Genomic DNA, 20,068 nt, shown 5'->3' with positions numbered 1-20,068 from the left:
CACCACCAGACTCAGTGATTATAGCCGCAGGAAGAAGATGCATTCTGTGGCTGCTTCATTTTCTGTGCCTCCAGATAAGGACTGCAAGCAGATGGATGCTTTGGAAAAGAAAATGTATGGTATCTCTGCTTCCTTCATGAAAGTGGCTAGTGCATCTGCCTGGTTGGGGAGATACGACGGATCTCTCTGGGACTCCCTTTCTTGCGTCACAGAACAACTACCAAAGGAAGACAGGCAAGACTTCCAGGAGATACTACAGGAAGGGACGTCTGGTATTCAAGCAGATTATCAGCGCGGCAGCAGATGCCTCTGATCCGGATGCTCATGGGTATTCACATGGAATATGCACCAGCAGGTCCTCCTGGCTTCGCCTTACAGGCCTCAAACCAGAGGCTCAACAACGCATTTTAAAAATGCAGTTGACTGGGAACTCACTCTTCGGGTCAGACGCAGATGACAAATGGCCAAAATGAAAACTGAACTTGATACACTAAAAGCCGGTGGCCTAGAAAGATTTCCGTTGAGACACAAACGCGGCCACACACTGACACACCCACCCAAACAATGATGTATGCACTCTCACACCCAGACAGGCATTCTGACAGCCACTCTCACCTCAGATACACCCTCTCACACCTATTCTTACACCCAGAGAGGTTGTGTCCAACTCCCTCCGCCCACAGTCAAAGCGCCCTGCACAGCAGGGGGTTGGGTAGTTGGACGTAGGGACTGGCTGCAGGCCTGGTCTTGGGGGAAACCTCCCTTGCACACGGGTGAAGGCCGTTTAAGGTGCAAGGTTGGGTGCTTATATGGGGTTGGCCCCCGTGGGTTTCGGCCGTGTGCAGCGGTGGTTGGATTAACATACAGTAATGAAAATTATTCTACATTAAAAAAACATAGCAATTCCTTGAAAAAAACAAAGGTTACAGGGACGTTATAGTTAGGAAATAGAATTTTAAAAACCCATAGATTTCACTTAAAAAACAGAGGTTACAGAGACTTTATAGTTAGACTCACATTTTAAACGTACCAAACCATAGAAATTCACCAGTTATAGTTCTAACTATAATCTTCTGCCCTAAGGTAACTATAACTCACGCCCTCACCATGCATTGCTAATGAGACCACAAATTGTGGCACTGATGACATCTTTAATAACGTCATTGATCATTTCAATGTAATATTTGCAGTAAAATGTTTGATGAAAAAAATTTGCATAGTGGGGGCACGCGTTATAGTTATTTGAGGTAACTCTAACTATAACTGGTGAATTTCTATGGTTTCTTATGTTTAAATGTGAGCCTAATTATAACGTCCCTAAAACCTTTGTTTTTTTAAGTGATATATATATATATATATATATATATATATATATTTTTTTTTTCACTTAAAAAGCCAACGGTTACAGGGACATTATAGTTCTGAATTTACTCGTTCAAAACCTTAGAAATTATTTGACTTTTCATGTTTTATTGATATTCTTAATGACATTATAAAAGTTGTCATGTTTGCTGTAATATCTGGGGTAATTAGCAGTGAATGGCAAGGGTGCGAGTTATAGTTACCTTAGGGCTTTTTAAAATTCTATTTCCTAACTATAACGTCCCTGTAACCTTTGTTTTTTTCAGTGAATGTCTATGTTTTTTTAAAATCTAAAGTAATTTTATTTTCTATACATTATTCCAACCACCACCGCAATGCCCTGCGATCGACCCCCCATAACCACCCAAGTCCACGCACAGCAGAACTGTCTGTCTCTCTGGGTGTAAGAATAGGTATGAGAGGGTGTCTGTGGGTGTGAGAGTGTCTGGATGTGAGAGTGGGTGCATGAGGGTATGAGTAGTTCTTTGAGTGGATGTCTGACAGTCTGAGTTGGTCTGTGAGTGGATGTGTCAGTGTCTGAGTGGGTCTGTGAGTGGGTGCATCAGTGTCTGAGTGGGTCTGTGAGTGGTTGTGTTAGGGTCTGAGTGGGTCTGTGAGTGGGTACATGATTGTCTGAATGGGTCTGTGAGTAGGTACATGATGATCTGAGTGAGTATGTGAGTGGGTGTGTGAGTGTCTGTGTGGGTCAGTGAGTGGCTGCATGAGTGTCCAAGTGGGTCTGTGAGTGGGTGCCTGAGGGTCTGAGTGGGTCTGTGAGTGGGTGCTTGAAGGTCTGAGTGGGTTTGCGAGTGGATACATGACAGTCTGAATGGGTCTGTGACTGGGTGTGTCAGTGTCTGAGTTTGTCTGTGAGTGGGTGTGTGAGGGTCTGAGTGGATCTGTGAGTAAGTGCACGAGTGGATGAGTGGGTCTGAGAGTGGGTGTGAGAGTGTCTGACTGGATCTGTGAGTGTCTGAGTGGGTCTTTGAGTACGTGGATGACTGTTTCAGTGGGTGGGTAAGTGTGCCTATGTGTTTTTTGTCTGTTTTTTTCTGATATTCGTGAATTCGCCGCAATGCTACATAGGGTCTTGTACTGGACGTCACGGCGGATTCGCAATTATCCATGTCATGAAAAATACCTACAGCTTTCCGTTTTTAAAAAACACAACCTTTCACAATTTCACTTTCCCATTTCATTCAAGGGGTCAGAGTATCTCCACCCCTGACCCCTAATCCCACCTTTCCTATCTTTTTCATCTCATTTCAGCCCCTGAGACCATCCCCCATTTTAGAAAATGTCAGTCAAAACTTTCAGATCAGATTGCTGTCAGCCACTGAAAGCATTCCCGTGTCTTGTGGGTTTGCGAATAATTCGCGAGTAGATTAGCAAAGGATTTGCGCCTCCAGATATCTATTATTAGTTTTCTTTTAATATCTCAAAAGCTAGTGAAAGGATTTACACAAAACAACAAATAGGCTTCTTTCTGGACCAAAAGCTACCTTTCTGCCAAATTTGGTGTAATTCCGTCCAGCCGTTCTGGCTGTAGTCATGTTAAAAATCCAATTTTTGACTTCCCCTTTTTCTCAGCCTCTTTTTGACAGATCACCCTGAAACTTCCCATACACAATAAGACCTTTTGGAAAATTTTGAGAAGATTGTCAAATGGCACCAAAGATATAGGCAAGTCAAAAAGTGCTTTTTCTATGGAAACATGGCCCTAACTATAACTACCTACTGGTGACCGGTGACCACCAGTATGTAGTATATATATATGTATGGTGCAGCCACTGAGCAAACCATCTTGTACTACCTGAGGAAGGTGGAAGCTGAAACATTGTAGTAGAAATATATTTTTGTTCTTTAGTGAGATCATCTGTTTGAGTCACTTCTTTCTTGGATATTACATTTTCTTGTGGCTCTTTGTATCCTTTGGGATCCAGATTTTTGCCCTGGCTGGCTGTTGTTTTCTTGTGATCCTGCATCTTCCAGTATATATTTATATATATATATATATATATATATATATATATAAATTTCACTTTAAAAAAAACAAAGGCTACAGGGATGTTATAGTTCGGTTCTGAATTTACTCGTACAACACCAGAGAAAATCAGCAGTTATAGTTACTTGCAGTGCATGGCGAGGGCGCAAGGTAAAGTTACCATAGGCCCCGAGTTATAGCTACTTGAAATAACTCTAACTATAGCTGCTGAATTTCTTTGGTTTTGTGTGAGTAAATTCAGAACCTAACTATAATGTCCCAGAAACCTTTGTTTGTTTTTTTTAGGGAATTTCAAACATTTTTTTAATTCTATTTCCTAACTGTAACGTCCCTGTAACCTGTGTTTTTTTCAGTGAATTTCTATGTTTTTTTAAACATAAAGTAACTTTCATTATTATACGTCAATCTAACCACAGTGCACAGCCAACACTCTATAACCAACCAAACATGCGGAGAGTACAGCCTTTGGGCATGCGCAGCAGCAGTTAGCCGCTTGGTCTTTGTCTCTGGGTGTGAGAATAGGTGTGAGAAGGTGGCTCCGGGTGTGAGAGTGGTTGTGAGAGTGACTGGGTATGAGAGTGTGCGTGAAAGTGGTTGTGAAAGTGCCTGATTTTGCTCCAATAGATGAAAGATACATTCACCTCCCCGAAAGATTTCAGATTGGTTTTCAATATCGAATCGCGGAGTAAACACACTTGCTTTGCCTTTGCCAAGTCCAGCAGTTAGGATCATTAGTTCGTTCCAGAAGTGGAGCTTCAATTAGGGCACCTGGTACGTTTATATTTGTAAGTTCTTCTCTGTTGAGGTTTAATTTCTGTAAAATCATGGCCATAATGAAGCTCACCTGCTTGTTTAGCCAACAAGAGTCCACAGTTTTGCACAAAATGTCTATCCAACTAGAGCAGTTTCTACTGGTTGGTTAGTAATTGCTACTTCGTTGGTGAATGGCTAGTGTGGGGGAAGGGCCCCTTCCGCTGGCCAATTTTGGCCCGGGAACTTCATCCCCCGGGCCCCAGCCTCAAAATGTCTTTTTTCTTTTCTTTGGGAGGGGATCTGCATGGCACCCTCCTTCCCAGGCTAATCTCGGACCCGGGAACCCCATCCCATGGTCATGTCACCTGTCACTATCCTTGGGGACCGTGGAGGGAGCCTCAAGGCCCCGGTGGCCCCAGCGGCCTCCCCGCCTCCTGCAGGAGCCGGCATTGCTGTCACAGACATGGAGCTGCTAAACATGCAGTTTCACGTCTCTGAGAGCAATTGTTCCTTCATTTCCTTGTTTAACAGCTCTCGCTTGCTGGAATTGGAGTGTTTTCTCTGGCTTGGAGAGAGCTGTCAAAGCACCGCAGGACATAGCAGGAGACAGCCCTAGGGGGTGGCAGTTAAATTTGTGCTGGGGAGGTGGTGGCCCCCGGGGCCTTAGATCCTCAACGGACCCCCTTCATCATTTCACTTCAGCCTCAGGGAGGTGGTGGAACCTTGGGCTGCGGGAGGCATGTCCCCTTCACTTGTAATTCATTTCCACAGGAGGTGGTGGTCCCCGGGGATGGGGGTCCGTAATGGACTCCCTTAACCATTTTCTTTCTGCCCCGGGGAGGTGGGGGTCCCTCGGGCTGAGGGTAGGGGGGAGGTTTGGGGGTCAGGGAACACCACCAGCCCAGGGAAGATGGTGGTCCCGGAGGTTGCGGGCAGAGGGTGGGGGGGGGGGGCGTTCAACCCCTTACTTACATTGAATTGCCCCAGGGTGATGGTGGTCCCAGGGACATGTGGGGGCACACGGCCCCCCACATACTATTGGATCAAAGCCCCGGGGAAGTGGTGGTCCCCAGGGCATAAATAAGCACAGGAGGGGGGCATTGTGTACCCCCTTGTAGAAAAGTACCCTCATTTTGTCTTTTTCTGTGTGTTTTGACTGTGTGCATTGGGATCCGGCTAACCAGGACCCCCGTGTTTATGCTCTCTCCCTTTAAACTTGGTTGCTTGGACCACAAACACCCCACATTTGGCATACTGGTGCGCCCTTATAAGTCCCTAGTATATGGTACCCAGGTACCCAGGTCATTTGGGCATCCAGGAGTTCCCCATGAGCTGCAGCATGTATTATGTCACCCATGGAAGCCCATGTAAAATGTGCTTGCAGGCCTGCCATTGCAGCCTGCATGAAAGGGAGCATGCACCTGTTTCACTACAGGTCACTGCACCAGGTCACTGTAAGTCACCCCTATGGTAGGCCTTCCTAGCCCAGAGGGTAGGGTGCAGGTACCTGTGTCTGAGGTCACCCCTCCATGAGCAGAGGTACCCCCACGACCTCCAGCTCTATTTTCCTGGACTTTGTGAGTGCAGGAATGCCATTTTACACATTTACTGGACATAGGTCACTGCCTATGTCCAGCTACATAATGGTAACTCCAAACCTAGGCATGTTTGGTATAAACATGTTGGAATCATACCCCAATGCTGTTGCCAGTAATGGTTGTATGATTCCATGCACTCTGAGGGCTCCTTAGAACACCCCCAGCATCGCTCCTACTAGCTTTCTGGGATTTTCCGGGCAGCCCAAGCTGCTGCCACACCTCAGACTGGTTTCTGCCCTCCGCTGCTTGATCAGCTCAGGCCCAGGAAGGCAGAACAAAGGATTTCCTTTGGGGGAGGGGGTAACACCCTCTCCCTTTGGAAATAGGTGTTACATGGATTGGGAGGGGTAGCCTCCCCAAGCCACTAGTATGCTTTGAAGGGCACATGTGGTGCCCTCCATGCATAAACCAGTCTGCACCTGTTCAGGGACCTCCAGTCCCTGCTCTGGCATGAAACTGGACAATGGAAAGGGGAGTGACCACTCCCCTGTCCATCACCACCCCAGGAGGGGTGCCCAGAGCTCCTCCAGAGGGTCCCTTTATTCTGCCATCTTGAATCCAAGGTTGGCAGAGGCCTCTGGGAGCATCTGAGTGGACAGGTCAGGCAGGTGACATCGGAGCCCCCTCCAGAAAGGTGGTCTCCTGGCTAGGTGACCAATCCCCCTTCCAGGGCTATTTAGGGTCTCCCTCTTGGGTGGGTCCTCATATTCAACGGGCAAGACTCCAGCAGGACTCCTATGCAACATTTACTTTGACTTCTGGCCACTGGAACTGCAAACGGACTCCACAGGAACCTACAATCTGCAGCTACAGCAACAACTCTGATCTACAACATTGTTTCTCCTGCTCCTCCCAGCAACTGCAACATTTCCCCATCTGTGCATCCTCTGAGGGTGGCAAGTCTTCAGTCTGCACAAGAAGCAAGAAGGATCTCCCTTGGATTGAAGGAGTCACTTCCCTGCATCCGCAGGCACCAACTGCAACGATGACCGACTATGTGGATCTCCTCTCATCCTGAGCTGCTTGGATCGTGCATCATGGGTGGTGGTCTGGAGTGGTCCCCTTGGTCTTCTCTGCCAACTGCCCAACTTTGGTGAAGGTAAGCCCTTGTCTTCCCACAAAGGACAGTACCCTCGTGCACCATATCTATTGCAGCTACCAAAGCTTGTTGACATCTCCTCCAAGAGATCTTCAGGCTCCATATAGCCCCAGCCCCCAACTCTCTTCCCTGTGACGCACAGCCCTCTGCGTGCTTCTCCTGTGACGAGGGACTTCTCCTCAGGTGGGCCTCTCTGCGACTCCTGGACTCCTTGCCTGTGGGTCTTCTGCGGGGGCTGCTTCTTCCTATTTGGACTCTCTGCACTGCTGAGTGTCGCCTTGGACTCTCCCCCATTGGTTAGGACATCGACTGCATCACCCAGGATCTCTTCATCGGCTCCAGTGCTGCATTGCTGACCGTCTTCGTCTCCTCGTTGACCAACTCCTGCATCCACAGACGGGTGGGTATTGACTCTTGCCACCACTGGTCACTCCATAGGTGAACTGGACTTGGTCCCCTTCTTTTCCAATTCTTTGGTTTCTTGCATTCTTGTCTGGGTCTTGCAATATCCTTCTCTGAAGTCCTTTGGGGTGGTTTCGGTAGAACCCTCTTCTCTCCTGGTCGCTGAGGGGCACTCTGGTACTTACCTAGTGGGTTTCCTCCCCTCTACCAATTCCACTTCCATGGGTGGGGTACTTTCTTAGTATATGGTTTGGTCTCCCCAGGCCTTCAGTATTGCCTATTGCTTTTCACTGTTTTCTATTGCTTTTTATGCCTATTTCTGATTGCTACTGTACATATATAGTGTGATTACTTACCTCCTATTGAAGTACTGCCTATTTAGTATTTTTAGTACTTCTGTCACTAAAATAAAGTACCTTTATTTTCATAACACTGTGTGGTTCTTTCATGTCTGTAAGTGATGTGTGACTACAGTGGTATTGCATGAGCTAGGTCTTGACTGCTCATCCACAGCTACTGGCTTCTAGACACTGCATAAACTTCACTAATAAGGGGATACCTGGTATAAGGTGATAATACCATAGGTACTCACCACACACCCGGTCAGCTTCCTACACCCCTCCTTTATTTTTCATATGCCCCCGGGACCTGGCACACCCAGGGGCTTTGTTTAGACAAGTGCAGGAGACCATGGTGTCACAAATTTGCAGCAATTCTTTTTTTTTAAATTCCATTTTGACCCTGGTGGCGTCCCTCTGGGACCCCAGCACCAGAGCTAAGACGTCATAGTGTCCCTACCTTAGACCCTTTTTTTCACTTTTTTTCAGGGACTCGGGTGAAGCTGAGGTCCAAGATGGCTGCCGACACTTCCTGGTTGAGGGGTTGGCAGCCAAGCAGAGCTCTGCAGATCCCTGCACAAGCTCTTATTATTCGTGAACTCGTCAGGGAGGATCAGCAGCCGTAGATATACAAATGTGTATTTCCTTTAATTTCTCTTAAACTTCTGAATGGATTTACACCAAATACCAAAAAGCCTAACCTGCGGAGTGTAGGAGGCTGGCTTTCTATATAGTGTACAAAATGATGTGCACTGTGTGGAGAATCTAAGCAACCCCACCCTTGGTATCCAAAGTCAATAAATCAGACCACCTAATGCTCTGTGTTTGTGGTAGTGTGGGCGAGCAGTTAAGCTTATCTTGGAGATGTGCTAAGCATGTGTTGTATTCATAGTATCAATAAATGTGCACACACACTCAAAAGAATGGTTCAAAGAGTAAAGTTTGTGTGGTCCACTTCTCTCTTCCTAGAGGATGCCCAGTTATCTTCCATGTTGTGGGTTATCAAAGAGAGGTCTGGACCAGTTTGCCCCAGGTTGGTAACATAAGGTAATAGAATATTGAGATTGAGGGGGCGAAACATGTGTCGTCTGTCTGTCTATGAGTCTAAAACTCCTTATTCAAAGAAAAACATCCAACAAGTGTTTTTGATCGCCAGACCATATGACCACTAATAAATGCACTTGGATTCAACGTTTGGACTTGATGTCTTATTTTTTTTTTTTACAATAAATTGCATCACAACTGCCATTTCGATATTTTATAACAAAGTAGGTTCTCAATCTTCTATTACCTTACACACTCAAAAGAATAACTCAAGACCAATTTATAAAAAAACTTCAGATTTTTTATAGTTTCATCAAAGTCTGGTAAGAACTTTTTAGGTTATGATTTTTCAATGTTTAGCAAATATAGGCCTTCATTTTATTCCTGGTGGTCTTTTGACCTCCAGGGTTAATGTGGCAGCATCACCACCAACAGGCTGGCAGTGTATACCGCCACAGTATGAGTGTGGCGGTTTGGCTGCAGCCAACTAGCCACATCACCACTCATGTGTATCTCCGACCCGGTGGTTCACACATGACCATCAGCGGTATAATGAGCCGGCCTACCGCCATGGTTTTCGCGGCGGTACCACCGGCATGAAAACCATAGCGGTAGGGCTACCGGTGACAGGGAATTCCTTTCCTCTCACCGGTAGAAGGCTCCCCCACCACCCTCAGCAATCACCTAACCCCCCCAGCAATCCCCTAACCCCACCCCCCCTAGAATCACACTGCCCCCGCCCACCCTAGAATCACACCACCCCAACCTCCCTTCCTGCAATCATGCACACACACACCCACACGCACAATGCATGCACCCATGCACCACCACATCCTTTCACGCATTCACTCACACGCATCCATATATGCATTTACTAACACTCATCCATACATGCATACACTCACATGCATACAACCATGCATACACCACAACACTCACAGACGCATACACACACTCACACACAACATCCCCCACCCTCCACCCCCTCCCCTGACGGACGCCCAACTTACCTTGTTCAGTGAGGTGGTCGTCCAGCAGAAAATGGGAAGGGTTTCTGTTACTGCCAGCAGGACACTGCCAGGCCGACTTTTTGGTCAAAATACGGCTGGTGGCGTCTTAGTGGTGGGGCAGTAGGTAGCAGCATCGCTCAGGCGCCTCGACCGCCAGCATGGCTACTGCCGGATTTCTGACCTTATTGTGGCGGAAATCCTGTAGTAGCCATATTATGGCGGGGGAAGACCGCCAGCACTGGCGGTCTTTTGGCACCCTTGGCATCAGCAGTTTCCAGAGGAGGCTGGAAATGTCATAATGATGGCTTTAGCCTTTTTGTGCTTACATACGCACCATAGGAATCAATGGGAACAAACGCATATAAAATCAGGCAATGGCCTCACAAGTGTCACCTTCAGTTTTTAGGTCGAGGTCGTAGGAATGTCTTGTGGGCCAGCCTGAGAAGTTTGGGGATTCCCAGTTCAAACGGCAACAGCAGCTGAAAGTCTTGGAGCTGGTGCAGAATGGAGAAGGAGACCACTGGAAACACACGACTCAGGTGGACTTAAAGGTAAGTCCAGTGGATCCCCATGGAGTGTAGAGGTCACAAGGGGTTAGGGATGCCTAGGGCACAGCTGGTTTTCTGATGCAGGAGCCAGGGAGGCTGGGTGCAGTGCAGATAGGTCAGCCAAGGGTCATGCGCCAAGGAGTCTTTGGAGCCAGGTGCATGTCACTTTGAGGGTGGATTGCAGGACAGCAGGGCCACTCTGGAGGGTGGTTCTTGGGTGTCCTGAAGTCCCTCCCTCGACTGGTGCTTGCTTCTGGTACTTGGAGAGGCCAGAGTGGACTTTTCTTCTGGGTGTCTGATGATGGGGGTCCAGTACCCCAGGCTACTGCACTTCTCAGCCACTGGAGGTCGCAGTACCACCAAACTTCACACACTAGCAGGAGTTGTTCTCTGCGTCTGCCGGGTGGAATTTGATTTGGCTGTTATGTCCAGTTCATTGGTCAGCAGCTGGTCAGTGAACTGGACTTCACTGTTTTTTGGCCTGCAGGGTGCATGGAGTGAATTCTTCACTCAGAGGGAGGTTCTTGGCGATTTTTAGAAGGCTGGACAACCTCTAGGGTTTCTTAGAGTCCGTCCGATGTCTAGACAACCCCCCAGCGCAATTGTCGAGTCCTCGGTGCAGCAGGCATGGTTTGGTGCCTTTTTCTTCTTGCAGCAGGACTTCTGTTCTCGAGCTTTGGGTCTTCTTTGTCACTGGTCTTCTTGCATCCATCAAATCTGATCTTCAGGTCTACGGATGCCCACTAAATACTGAATTTAGTGGGCAAGAAGGAAAGTAACGGTAGTGGCCAATGAGCCACCTACCTTAGGGAGGCTACATCCACTATGTGACCACTTCCTGTGGGAGGGGGTCACATCCCTAACCTAGGCTATTTTTCTGCCATCCAAGATGGAGGAAAATAAAATGATGTGGTCACCTCGTCTACCATACCTGTGAGGTGGTGCATGCTGAGGTGAACCACTCCTCCAACTCTGACTAAGCTTTCCTGCTGTTTTCCCTCTCAAAATGGGGGAAAACCATTGGGGGTCATCTGCTGCAAGCAGCAGAGTCAGAGGTCAGATTTCAAAGGTGGTAAAGCCTTCAAAGTTGACCGTTGGGCCTGGGGGCATGCCTGGGGGAGGAGGTGTAACACCTCCACCCAGGAAAGGCTTTGTGTTCTGGCTCCTGAGATCAGAGGCTCTCACCCCAGGAGTCCAGATTTGTGTCTGGTGGTGGCAGGCTGGTAAAAACCAGTCAGCAACCATGCCAGGGCTGGTAGGTTTTGCAGGGAGCACCTCTAAGGTGCCCTCTGGGTACATGTTATAATAAATCCAATGCTGGCATCATTGTGGATGAAAAATACAAAGTCGAAATGGCACCCCTCTCAAAGTGCCATGCCACAAACCACTACCTGTGGCATTGGTAAGTCACCCCCAAGCAGGCCTTACAGCCCTAAGGCAGGGTGTACTGTACCACAGGTGAGGGCATAGTTGCATGAGCAATATGCCCCTAGAGTGTCTAAGTTCATTCGTAGACATTGTAAGTGCAGTGTGGCTATACTGAGTATATGGGCTTGGAGTTTATCATTACGACCCCCTCCTTCGAAAATTCTCCATCCTGGTTTGGAGGACAGAGACCAATAGGGCTAGGTCTGTGTCCTCCCCAAAGTGAGTGAACACTGGAAGGGTGTAGTCACCCTCAGGGACGGTAGCCATTGGCTACTTCCCTCTGACCCCTGTAACGCCCCTAAATCCTGGACTTAAGGGCTCCCCTGAACCTAGATACGTAAGATTCCTGGTGTCCTCAAGTAGAAAGAAGGACTGCTAAGCTGACTCTCAGCAGAGAAGACTGGAGACACCAACTGATTTGGCCTCAGCCCTACCGGCCTGTCTCCAGCTTCTGAAGCCAAGTTACAAAAAGACAACACATCCTGGAGGACCAGTGACCTCTTAAAAGCCTCAAGAGGACTGCCTGCACCCCAGAGGACCAAGATCTGCTGTGGACAGCGGCCCTGTCCAGAAAGAAACTCCAGCAAAGGGTTCCAGAACTGCCCCAGATCCGTGAGTTCTGCCCACTCTGCAAACAATGCCCACAGACCATCTCCAGGTGCCCAACCGACTAGAGCTGGTCCCCAAGCAATTCTGACCTAGTGCCCACCCTGGGTTGACCCCTCCTGTTCAACACAATGATGCTTTCTCCCTTAATCTGAAGGACCCCCCCATGACTGCGAGAGAACCGGACGAAGATCCCCGATGCCCAAAGGTACCCTAGCACCCGAATTCCCCTGACCTTGGGACTCTGACCACCGGCCCGGTGACATCCAGCAGGCACCCCCCTGCCTTGTCCAAACTCTGGTTTTCTGGAACCGACCCCCTGAACCTAGCCTGCAGCATCTTTGTGACCCCCGCCATCCCCCTTTCAAAAACATTGACAACCAAACTTTGGGTTTGCACCCTGTGCCGCTGAGGGTGTGTGTTTGGTGCTGACCTGTGTCACCGGTGCTCACCAAAATCCCCCAGGTTTGCCCTCCGAAGACGTGGGTACTTACCTGCAAGCCGGCCTGATTCCGAGTGCCCACAGTCTCCTTAGGACTCCATTTTAAATCCTGCATCATCTTTGGCCTCTGCACCAAGCCGGCCCTGTGTTGCTGGTAGTTGGTGTTTGAGGTTAACTTGAACCCAACCAGTGGACATCCTAATTCCCGGAGACTAGAACTGTAAGTCTTCTTTTTACCTCAAAACTGTACTTACTTTTCTTCCCCCCAGGACTGTTTTTAAAAATGACACTGTCAACTTTTAAAACAGATTTTTTTGCTATTTTCTTGAAAATTGTATAGCTTGCCAAATTGAACCAAAGTGGTGTTGATACATATGCTTACTGCTTACTCACCAATGTACTTACCTGCAATCAGAATCTTGTGGTTCTAGAAATAAAGTAACAAAATATATTTTTGTTATATAAAAACAGTTGGCTTGGAGTTAATCATTACGTGTGTGCCTCATTTATTGCCTGTATGTGTACAACAAATTCTTTGTACTACCCTCTGATAAGCCTAACTGCTCGACCACACTACCACAAAAGAGAGCATTAGTATTATCTACTTTAGCCTCTGTTAAGCCTCTGGGAAACCCTTGGACTCTGTGCACTCTAGGGGGCATATTTATACTCCATTTGCGCCGAATTTGCGTAATTTCTTTTAATGCAAATTCGGCGCAAAGCTAACTCCATCCGTCTAACGTCGAAATATTGGAGTTTTCCCCATAGATGCGTGAACTTAACTTGCGTCAATGAGATGCAAGGTAGGCATTCCCATCTAAAAAAATGCTGCTAACCCCATAGCCCCATATTTATCCCCCCATGCTAAAATGACGCACCAGTGGGAGGAGGGGCTAAATAACGGGGCAAAGCTTGCTTTTACCATTATTTAACGCCTGGGTCAGATCAGGCATTAGGGGACCTGTGGAACCATTTCCATGGTTGAACACCATGAAATGGGTCCATAGGTGCCCTCCTCAAGCCCCAGGAACACCCCCACCAACACCAGAGAGACACTGGAGGATGGGGGACCCCATCCCAGGTAAGTAGGGTAAGTATAGGTAAGTATTATTTTTTTTGATCCCCTGTGCTGGCCATTGGTGTGGTGGACATGACTCCTGTCTTTTCTAAGACAGGAGTCATGTGGTATGGATGGTTTTGTGTCAGGAAATGACGCTAGGCTACTTAGAGACCTTTTTTGCATCTAACCAGCCTAACATAATTTTTTAGTGCGAAACCCCCTTCACCCATACCACCACCCCCATCCGGCTAACGTCATTTTCCCAGATGCTAACCCACCCTTTGCGCCGGCTTGCGGGATTCTATAAATTTGGAGCCCGGCTTGCACCCTGGTATCACACAAGCCGGCGCTAGTTTTTGATGCAAAAGTGCGTTTGCGCAGTTTTGTGTCAAAAAGTATAAATATGGGCCTATCTCTCATTTTATATAGTATATGCAGAGCTAGCTGCCTGCACCCCATTTTGAGTCTATTGGATTTTTCACATATTTGATCAGGACTACAGTCTGAACTGCTGGTCGGAATTACACCAAATTTGTCAGAAAGCTAGCTCTTGGTCCAGAAAGCGTGCGTTTTGTGATTTGGTGTAAATCCGTTCAGTAGTTGTTTCTGAGATATTAAAGTTTGAAAAATATTGATATCTAGGGAACCAGATCCTCCACTGATCCAATCATTCGCTTGCTGATATCTGATTAACTGCCAACTTTTCAAGCAGGAAGTGTTGGCAGCCATCTTGGGGCTCAGTCCCAGAAAAAAAAGTTAAAAAAAGAAAACAGGGCAGGTTAGGGACACCCTGACCCCTTAGCTCTGGTCCCAGAAGAATCCTGCAAGGAGCGTCTCCTGCTATGTCCCTGTGTGCCCACTCTCGGACATAGCTGTTTCCTTTTGCTTGGTTGGAGTTGACAGCTTCCTCTAAGGAAAAGCAAACAAAGTCCACTTTCTGACAGGGGGAGCTGTCAAACAACTCCTGCTGGCAGCAAATGGCGTTTTCATCTGTTTCCCTGCAATCAAATATATGTGTAGGGAAACAGATAAAAACATTTCTCCCACAAGGAGGGGGCTGCTATTCACAGCAGCTCTCTGCCTGTGGGAGTAATACTGGCTTCCGCAGGACGTGGGGAGTCAGCTCGGACCGCAGGGACCTTGAGGCTCCCCCACGGTCCTGTCACTCTCTCTCTCTCTCTTCCATTCCATAATGGGATGGAAGAGAGAGAGTGAGATTGTCATTGAAATGATATCTCCATACAGTGAGAAAACATAGTCACTTCTGGCCCACTCAAACCCTTGTGCACCCACTCACAGCCCCACTCAGTCCTCTACGCACCCACTCACAGACCCACTAAGACACTGAGACATTCACTTTCACACCCAGACAGACAATCTCACAGCCTCTCTTACAGCCAGATACACCTTCTCACACCCAGAGGCCGTATGCAGCATGGGGTTGGGTGGTGTTAGGGGGTTGGCCGCAGGGGCCTGGCCACAGGCCACACCTTGCAGCCAACCTCCACCATGCGTGGCCTTCAGCCGTGTGCGGCAGTGGTTGGATTAACTAATAGTAATGAAATATACTTTATGTTATAAAACCATACAAATTCACTGAAAAAAACAAAGGTTTCAGGGACGTTATAGTTACGCTCACATTGCACTTGTACAAAACCATAAATTCAGCAGTTATAGTTACCTCAGCTAAATATAACTTGCTCCCCCATAATGCACTGCTTATGACCTCACATATTACAACACTCAGGACATGGTCGGTGACATCACTGATGACATCAGTGATGACACCTCAAATGACTTCACTGATTACATCATCCACAAAAAGCCCAGACACTCACTCATACCGCTATACAAACAGTTGTACTTCCACACAGACAACTACTCACATACTCATTCATACACCCATAAGACTACTGACACGCTTACTCAAGCAGCCATTAACACGACTCACTCACCCATACATTACTAAGTCAGTTATTCATACACCTACACAGCTACTCACACACCAACTCGCACACCCATATAGCCGATCAGACACCAACTCATACACCTGTACAGCCACTCACAAAAACAAATAACTTACTCACACAGCCAGTAATATACCCACTCACTCACCCATAGAAGCAGTCACACACCCACGCACTCAGCTATCTAGTCACAGGCACAGCTACTCACTCCCCGACGCAGACACTTACACACAAAGTAACTCACCTGTACATCAACTACCACACCCAGTCAGTCACCCATACAATCACTGACACACCCAGTTACTCACCCATGCAGACACTAACACACCAACTCACTTAATGATAGAGCTTCTCACACATCCACTTACTCTCCCATACAGTCACTGATGCAACCTGTCCCTTATGTATACAGTCCCTCATACACCCACTCAGTCACCCATACAGTCACTTAATCACCCACTCCCTCACGATAGTCTCTAACACACCCACTTACTCATCCATACAAGCACTCACACACACCCACTCACTCATCCATGCAGCAACTCATACACCCACTCACCAATGCAGACACTGACACAACCAGTGACTAACTGAAACAGCTACTCACACATCCACTCACTCTCCCATAAGGTCACTGACACTTCCACACACTTACGCATAAACCCACTGATATATCCACTCACTCACCCGTACACTCACTGACTCACCCACTCACTCACTGATATAGTCACAAACACACTCCATCACTCACCCATACAAGCACACACTCACCCACTCACCAGTACAGCCACTCAGACTCTCACATCCATATAACCACTTACACTCACTGGATGATGTATTCAGAGATGTAATCTGAGATGTCATCAGTGATGTCACTGACCATGACATGAGTGATATAATATGTGAGGCCATAAGCAGTGCATTATGACAGTACAAGTTATATTTAGATGAGGTAACTATAAGTGCTGAATTTCACTGGTTTTACACATGTGCAAATGAGCCTAACTATAATGTCCCTGTAACCTTTGGTTTTCTTCAGTGAATGTAAATGTTTTTTTTTAAATTCTATTTCCTAACTATAACATCCCTGTAACCTTTATTTTTTCACTGATGGTTGTCTTGTTGGCTTAGGGCTCAAGTTGTCAAAGTATTCTCTTCAATGGAGAGGGAACTTCTATCTACCACGTCACAAATGGAGCAATGTAATGTATGCTGTTTTGACCGGCTAGAATGGTTTCCCCGGTTGAGACGGTACAGCCTAGAGCAACCACAGAACTTTGGGTACTGATGAGGTGGCTAAGCCAAGGGCAAGATACGTAGCCCTGTCTTTGGTTGACGGTTGTCTTGGTGGATCTGAGTTAGAGTTATCAAAGTTTTCTCCTCAGTGGTGTGAGCTAAATGTGTTTCTCCAGGTTTTTTTTTCGAGTGGACTGCAATGCTTAAGAAGGAGCCACTCACATAAAGGCCATAAAAATATCAAAGAATCTGAGAGCAGCGGCAAACACAGCTCGAGGCTAAGATGGCAGCAGGTACCTAAGCTGAAGTTTTAGTAAACAGATGGCAACAAGACAGTGCGGCACACCAAGACACATCCAACGAGACGAGGAAGTGTGGTTAGTCTTTGCCTCTTCTCCTTGAGATGCTCCAGTGATCACCTGGATCCAGCAACACATCATCTCATCCTTCCGCGGCACCTCACTGAATGCACTGCCGTGCAGCAAGCTTCTGTGGAGCATGGGATCATGGGTCATAGTGGGCAGTAGCACAGCATTGTCGTGAAGGCCCTTGGGACTTGTAGTTCCATTAGTGGTGTCACACATACCTAACTCTGTTGCCCCTTATGGTGGTAGAAGAGATTAGAGGCCCGTGTTGGACTGTCCCAATTGGTGGTGGGGCATTTAGGCCCATACTTATACTTTTTTTGTGCCGCATTTGCGTCATTTTTTGACACAAAAGCAGCGCAAACATACAAAATATAATTGTATTTTGTAAGTTTGCGCCACTTTTGCATCAAAAAATGACGCTAATGCAGCGCAAAAAAGTATAAAATGTGTCTTAGTTTTGCTGGTAGTGTCAAGCTCACGCTCCTACTCCACAGTACTAATTGATTAAAGCATCATAATGCATTATAGAGGGTGAAACACTGGAGATTGAGTATAAGACATCAAAATATCATGAACTAAACCAATGCATGGTCGCAAGGGACAATAATCATAGTACAATAGCAATACGCAGTTCCGTACGTATAGTAAGGTGAGGGCTAAGGCATAAACTGAAGCTCGGATCCCTGAGGGGGGCCCCAAGTATGTCAGATCAGTATTGGAGGGGGGTTCACTCTGGGGTATACAGAGACATCCTGGAGCATAGGTACATGGGTGGAGGGTGAAATCAGCGATCAATGCTAGGTATCCACACGTATCTTCACGGGTGAGTAGCCGTGGGGAGGAAGGCGGGTTAGGAAGAAGGAGGAATGGGGGAAAGAAAATAGTAGGAAATAAAAGGGCAGATATGTGATGAAGGAGGAGGTGGGGGACAGTGTTTTGCATGGCAGTCGGAGGAGTCGGGAAGGAGAAGTGTATGGGTAAATGAATGGGTAGATGAAGGGGGATCTAGAATTGTTGCCCTACGGCATGAAGGAAGGGCGCCCATGTTTGAAGAAAGGCCTCAGTCCTTTCCTGAAGGTTGTAGATGATTCGCTCATGGGAGGCCGCCTGATACATTACAGTGAGCCATTCATCGTGAGAGAGAGGCTTGGGGGAATGCCATTGCTGGAGTATAACATATCTTGGCTGTGACTACTGCTTTGTTTAGAAGGCGGGTCTGTGGTGAAATAGATCCGGGGACCCCACTGTGTTGTGTAAGAAGATCAACTGGCAGGGGAGGGGTTCACAATTGGCAAGGTCTTACTTAGTGTGTTCCTCAATGCATCCCAATAAGGCTGAATGGAGGGACAGTCACATATAATGTATAGTAGGTCACAATCAGCATGGGGGCAATGCCAGCAATTTGCGTGGGGTAGTAGGCCTGCTGCCCTCAGTTTCACTGGTGTCCAATGACAGCTGTGAAGCGTTTTGAAGAGGTAGAATTTCATCTGAGCCTCCCTTGCTTCACTGTTACGTGCCTCTATTAAATCAGCCCAATCCTCCATTTCGAAATCTACCTGTAACACAAACTCAGCTTGATACAACCACGTCCTAGTCATAGGAGTGAGCATTACTAACATGGCCCGTGCTAAGTCTTTGTCAAGCCTTAACCCCTGTAATATTCCTTCCGGGACCAGTCAATGAAGTCTGCTGACTTCAGCACTTCACCCCACATATGGTCAAATATAGCTTATTGGCAGTATTCAATATGCTTTTCGTGTTTCCATAACGCGTATGTCATAGCTGTTTTTGTTTCTATCAAACCAGATTTCTTTGCACTTCGATGACTTTGATGTCCAGTTTACCAAAGATTGCTCTGCTGGCTTCATCAATGTTTACGATGGAGACAGCACATCATCCCCAGTTGTACTGCAGATGGCTTGTGGGAAGTTGGATCTCCCGCCGCTTGTGTCTTCTGGAAGCATGATGCTGGTGGAGTTTGTCAGTCATGGAACCAACCCAGCCATAGGTTTTCAAGCCTCCTACAAGACAGGTAAGCTGTTCTTCCTTTCGCTCTGTATTTCAAGTCCTCATTTGGGAGTGGAATTCCCTGCTTAGTTTTGTTCTACGGAGTTATCTTTCCTCACTGCATTTTGTTGTTTCCTTGTGTAGGAAAACGTCACTTGTTGCAGTTACTCCCCCACTTTTTGCCTGATATTGATGCTGACTTGACTGAGAGTGTGCTGGGATCCTGCTAACCAGGCCCCAGCACCAGTGTTCTTTCCCTAAAAATGTATAATTGTTTCCACAATTGGCACACCTCTGGCACACAGATAAGTCACTTGTAAAAGGTACCAGTGGTACCAAGGGCCCTGCGACCAGGGAGGGTCCCTAGGGGCTACAACATGTGTTGTGCCACCCTAAGGGGTACCTCGCCTAACACAAGCACATTGCCATTGCAGATTGTTTGTGTTGGTGGGGAGAAAAAGGCAAAGTCGACATGGCATCCTACTCAGGGTGCCATGCTCACAAAACACTGCCTGTGGCATAGGTAAGTCACCACTCTAGCAGGCCTTACAGCCCTAAGGCAGGGAGCACTATACCACAAGTGAGGGCATAGCTGCAGGAGCAATATGCCCCTATAGTGTCTAAGTTCATTCTTAGACATTGTAAGTGCAGTGTAGTCATATTAAATATATGGTCTGGGAGTTTGTCATTACCAAACTACACAGTTCCATAATGGCTTCACTCAATACTGGGAGGTTTGGTATCAAACTTCTCAGCACAATATGCCACTGTGGGATTTATCACACAATGCACACA

General features: G+C 47.3%; 1 protein-coding gene across 2 annotated transcripts in view; it reads left to right on the top strand.

The window, feature by feature from the left end:
* Positions 1 to 20,068, top strand: part of LOC138283737 (astacin-like metalloendopeptidase) — a 301,255-nt gene that overhangs the window by 252,272 nt on the left and 28,915 nt on the right. For both annotated transcript variants that reach the window (XM_069221780.1, XM_069221781.1), the window contains one exon: positions 19,073 to 19,298. In XM_069221780.1, coding sequence (XP_069077881.1) covers positions 19,073 to 19,298 — 226 coding nt within the window. The remainder of the gene's footprint in view (positions 1 to 19,072; positions 19,299 to 20,068) is intronic.

The sequence above is a fragment of the Pleurodeles waltl genome, chromosome 3_1 (genome assembly GCF_031143425.1).
Source record: "Pleurodeles waltl isolate 20211129_DDA chromosome 3_1, aPleWal1.hap1.20221129, whole genome shotgun sequence".
Classification (NCBI taxonomy): Eukaryota; Metazoa; Chordata; class Amphibia; order Caudata; family Salamandridae; genus Pleurodeles; species Pleurodeles waltl.
The sequence above is the reverse complement of the archived record's forward strand: the minus strand, read 5'-3'. Positions and strand labels throughout refer to the sequence as shown.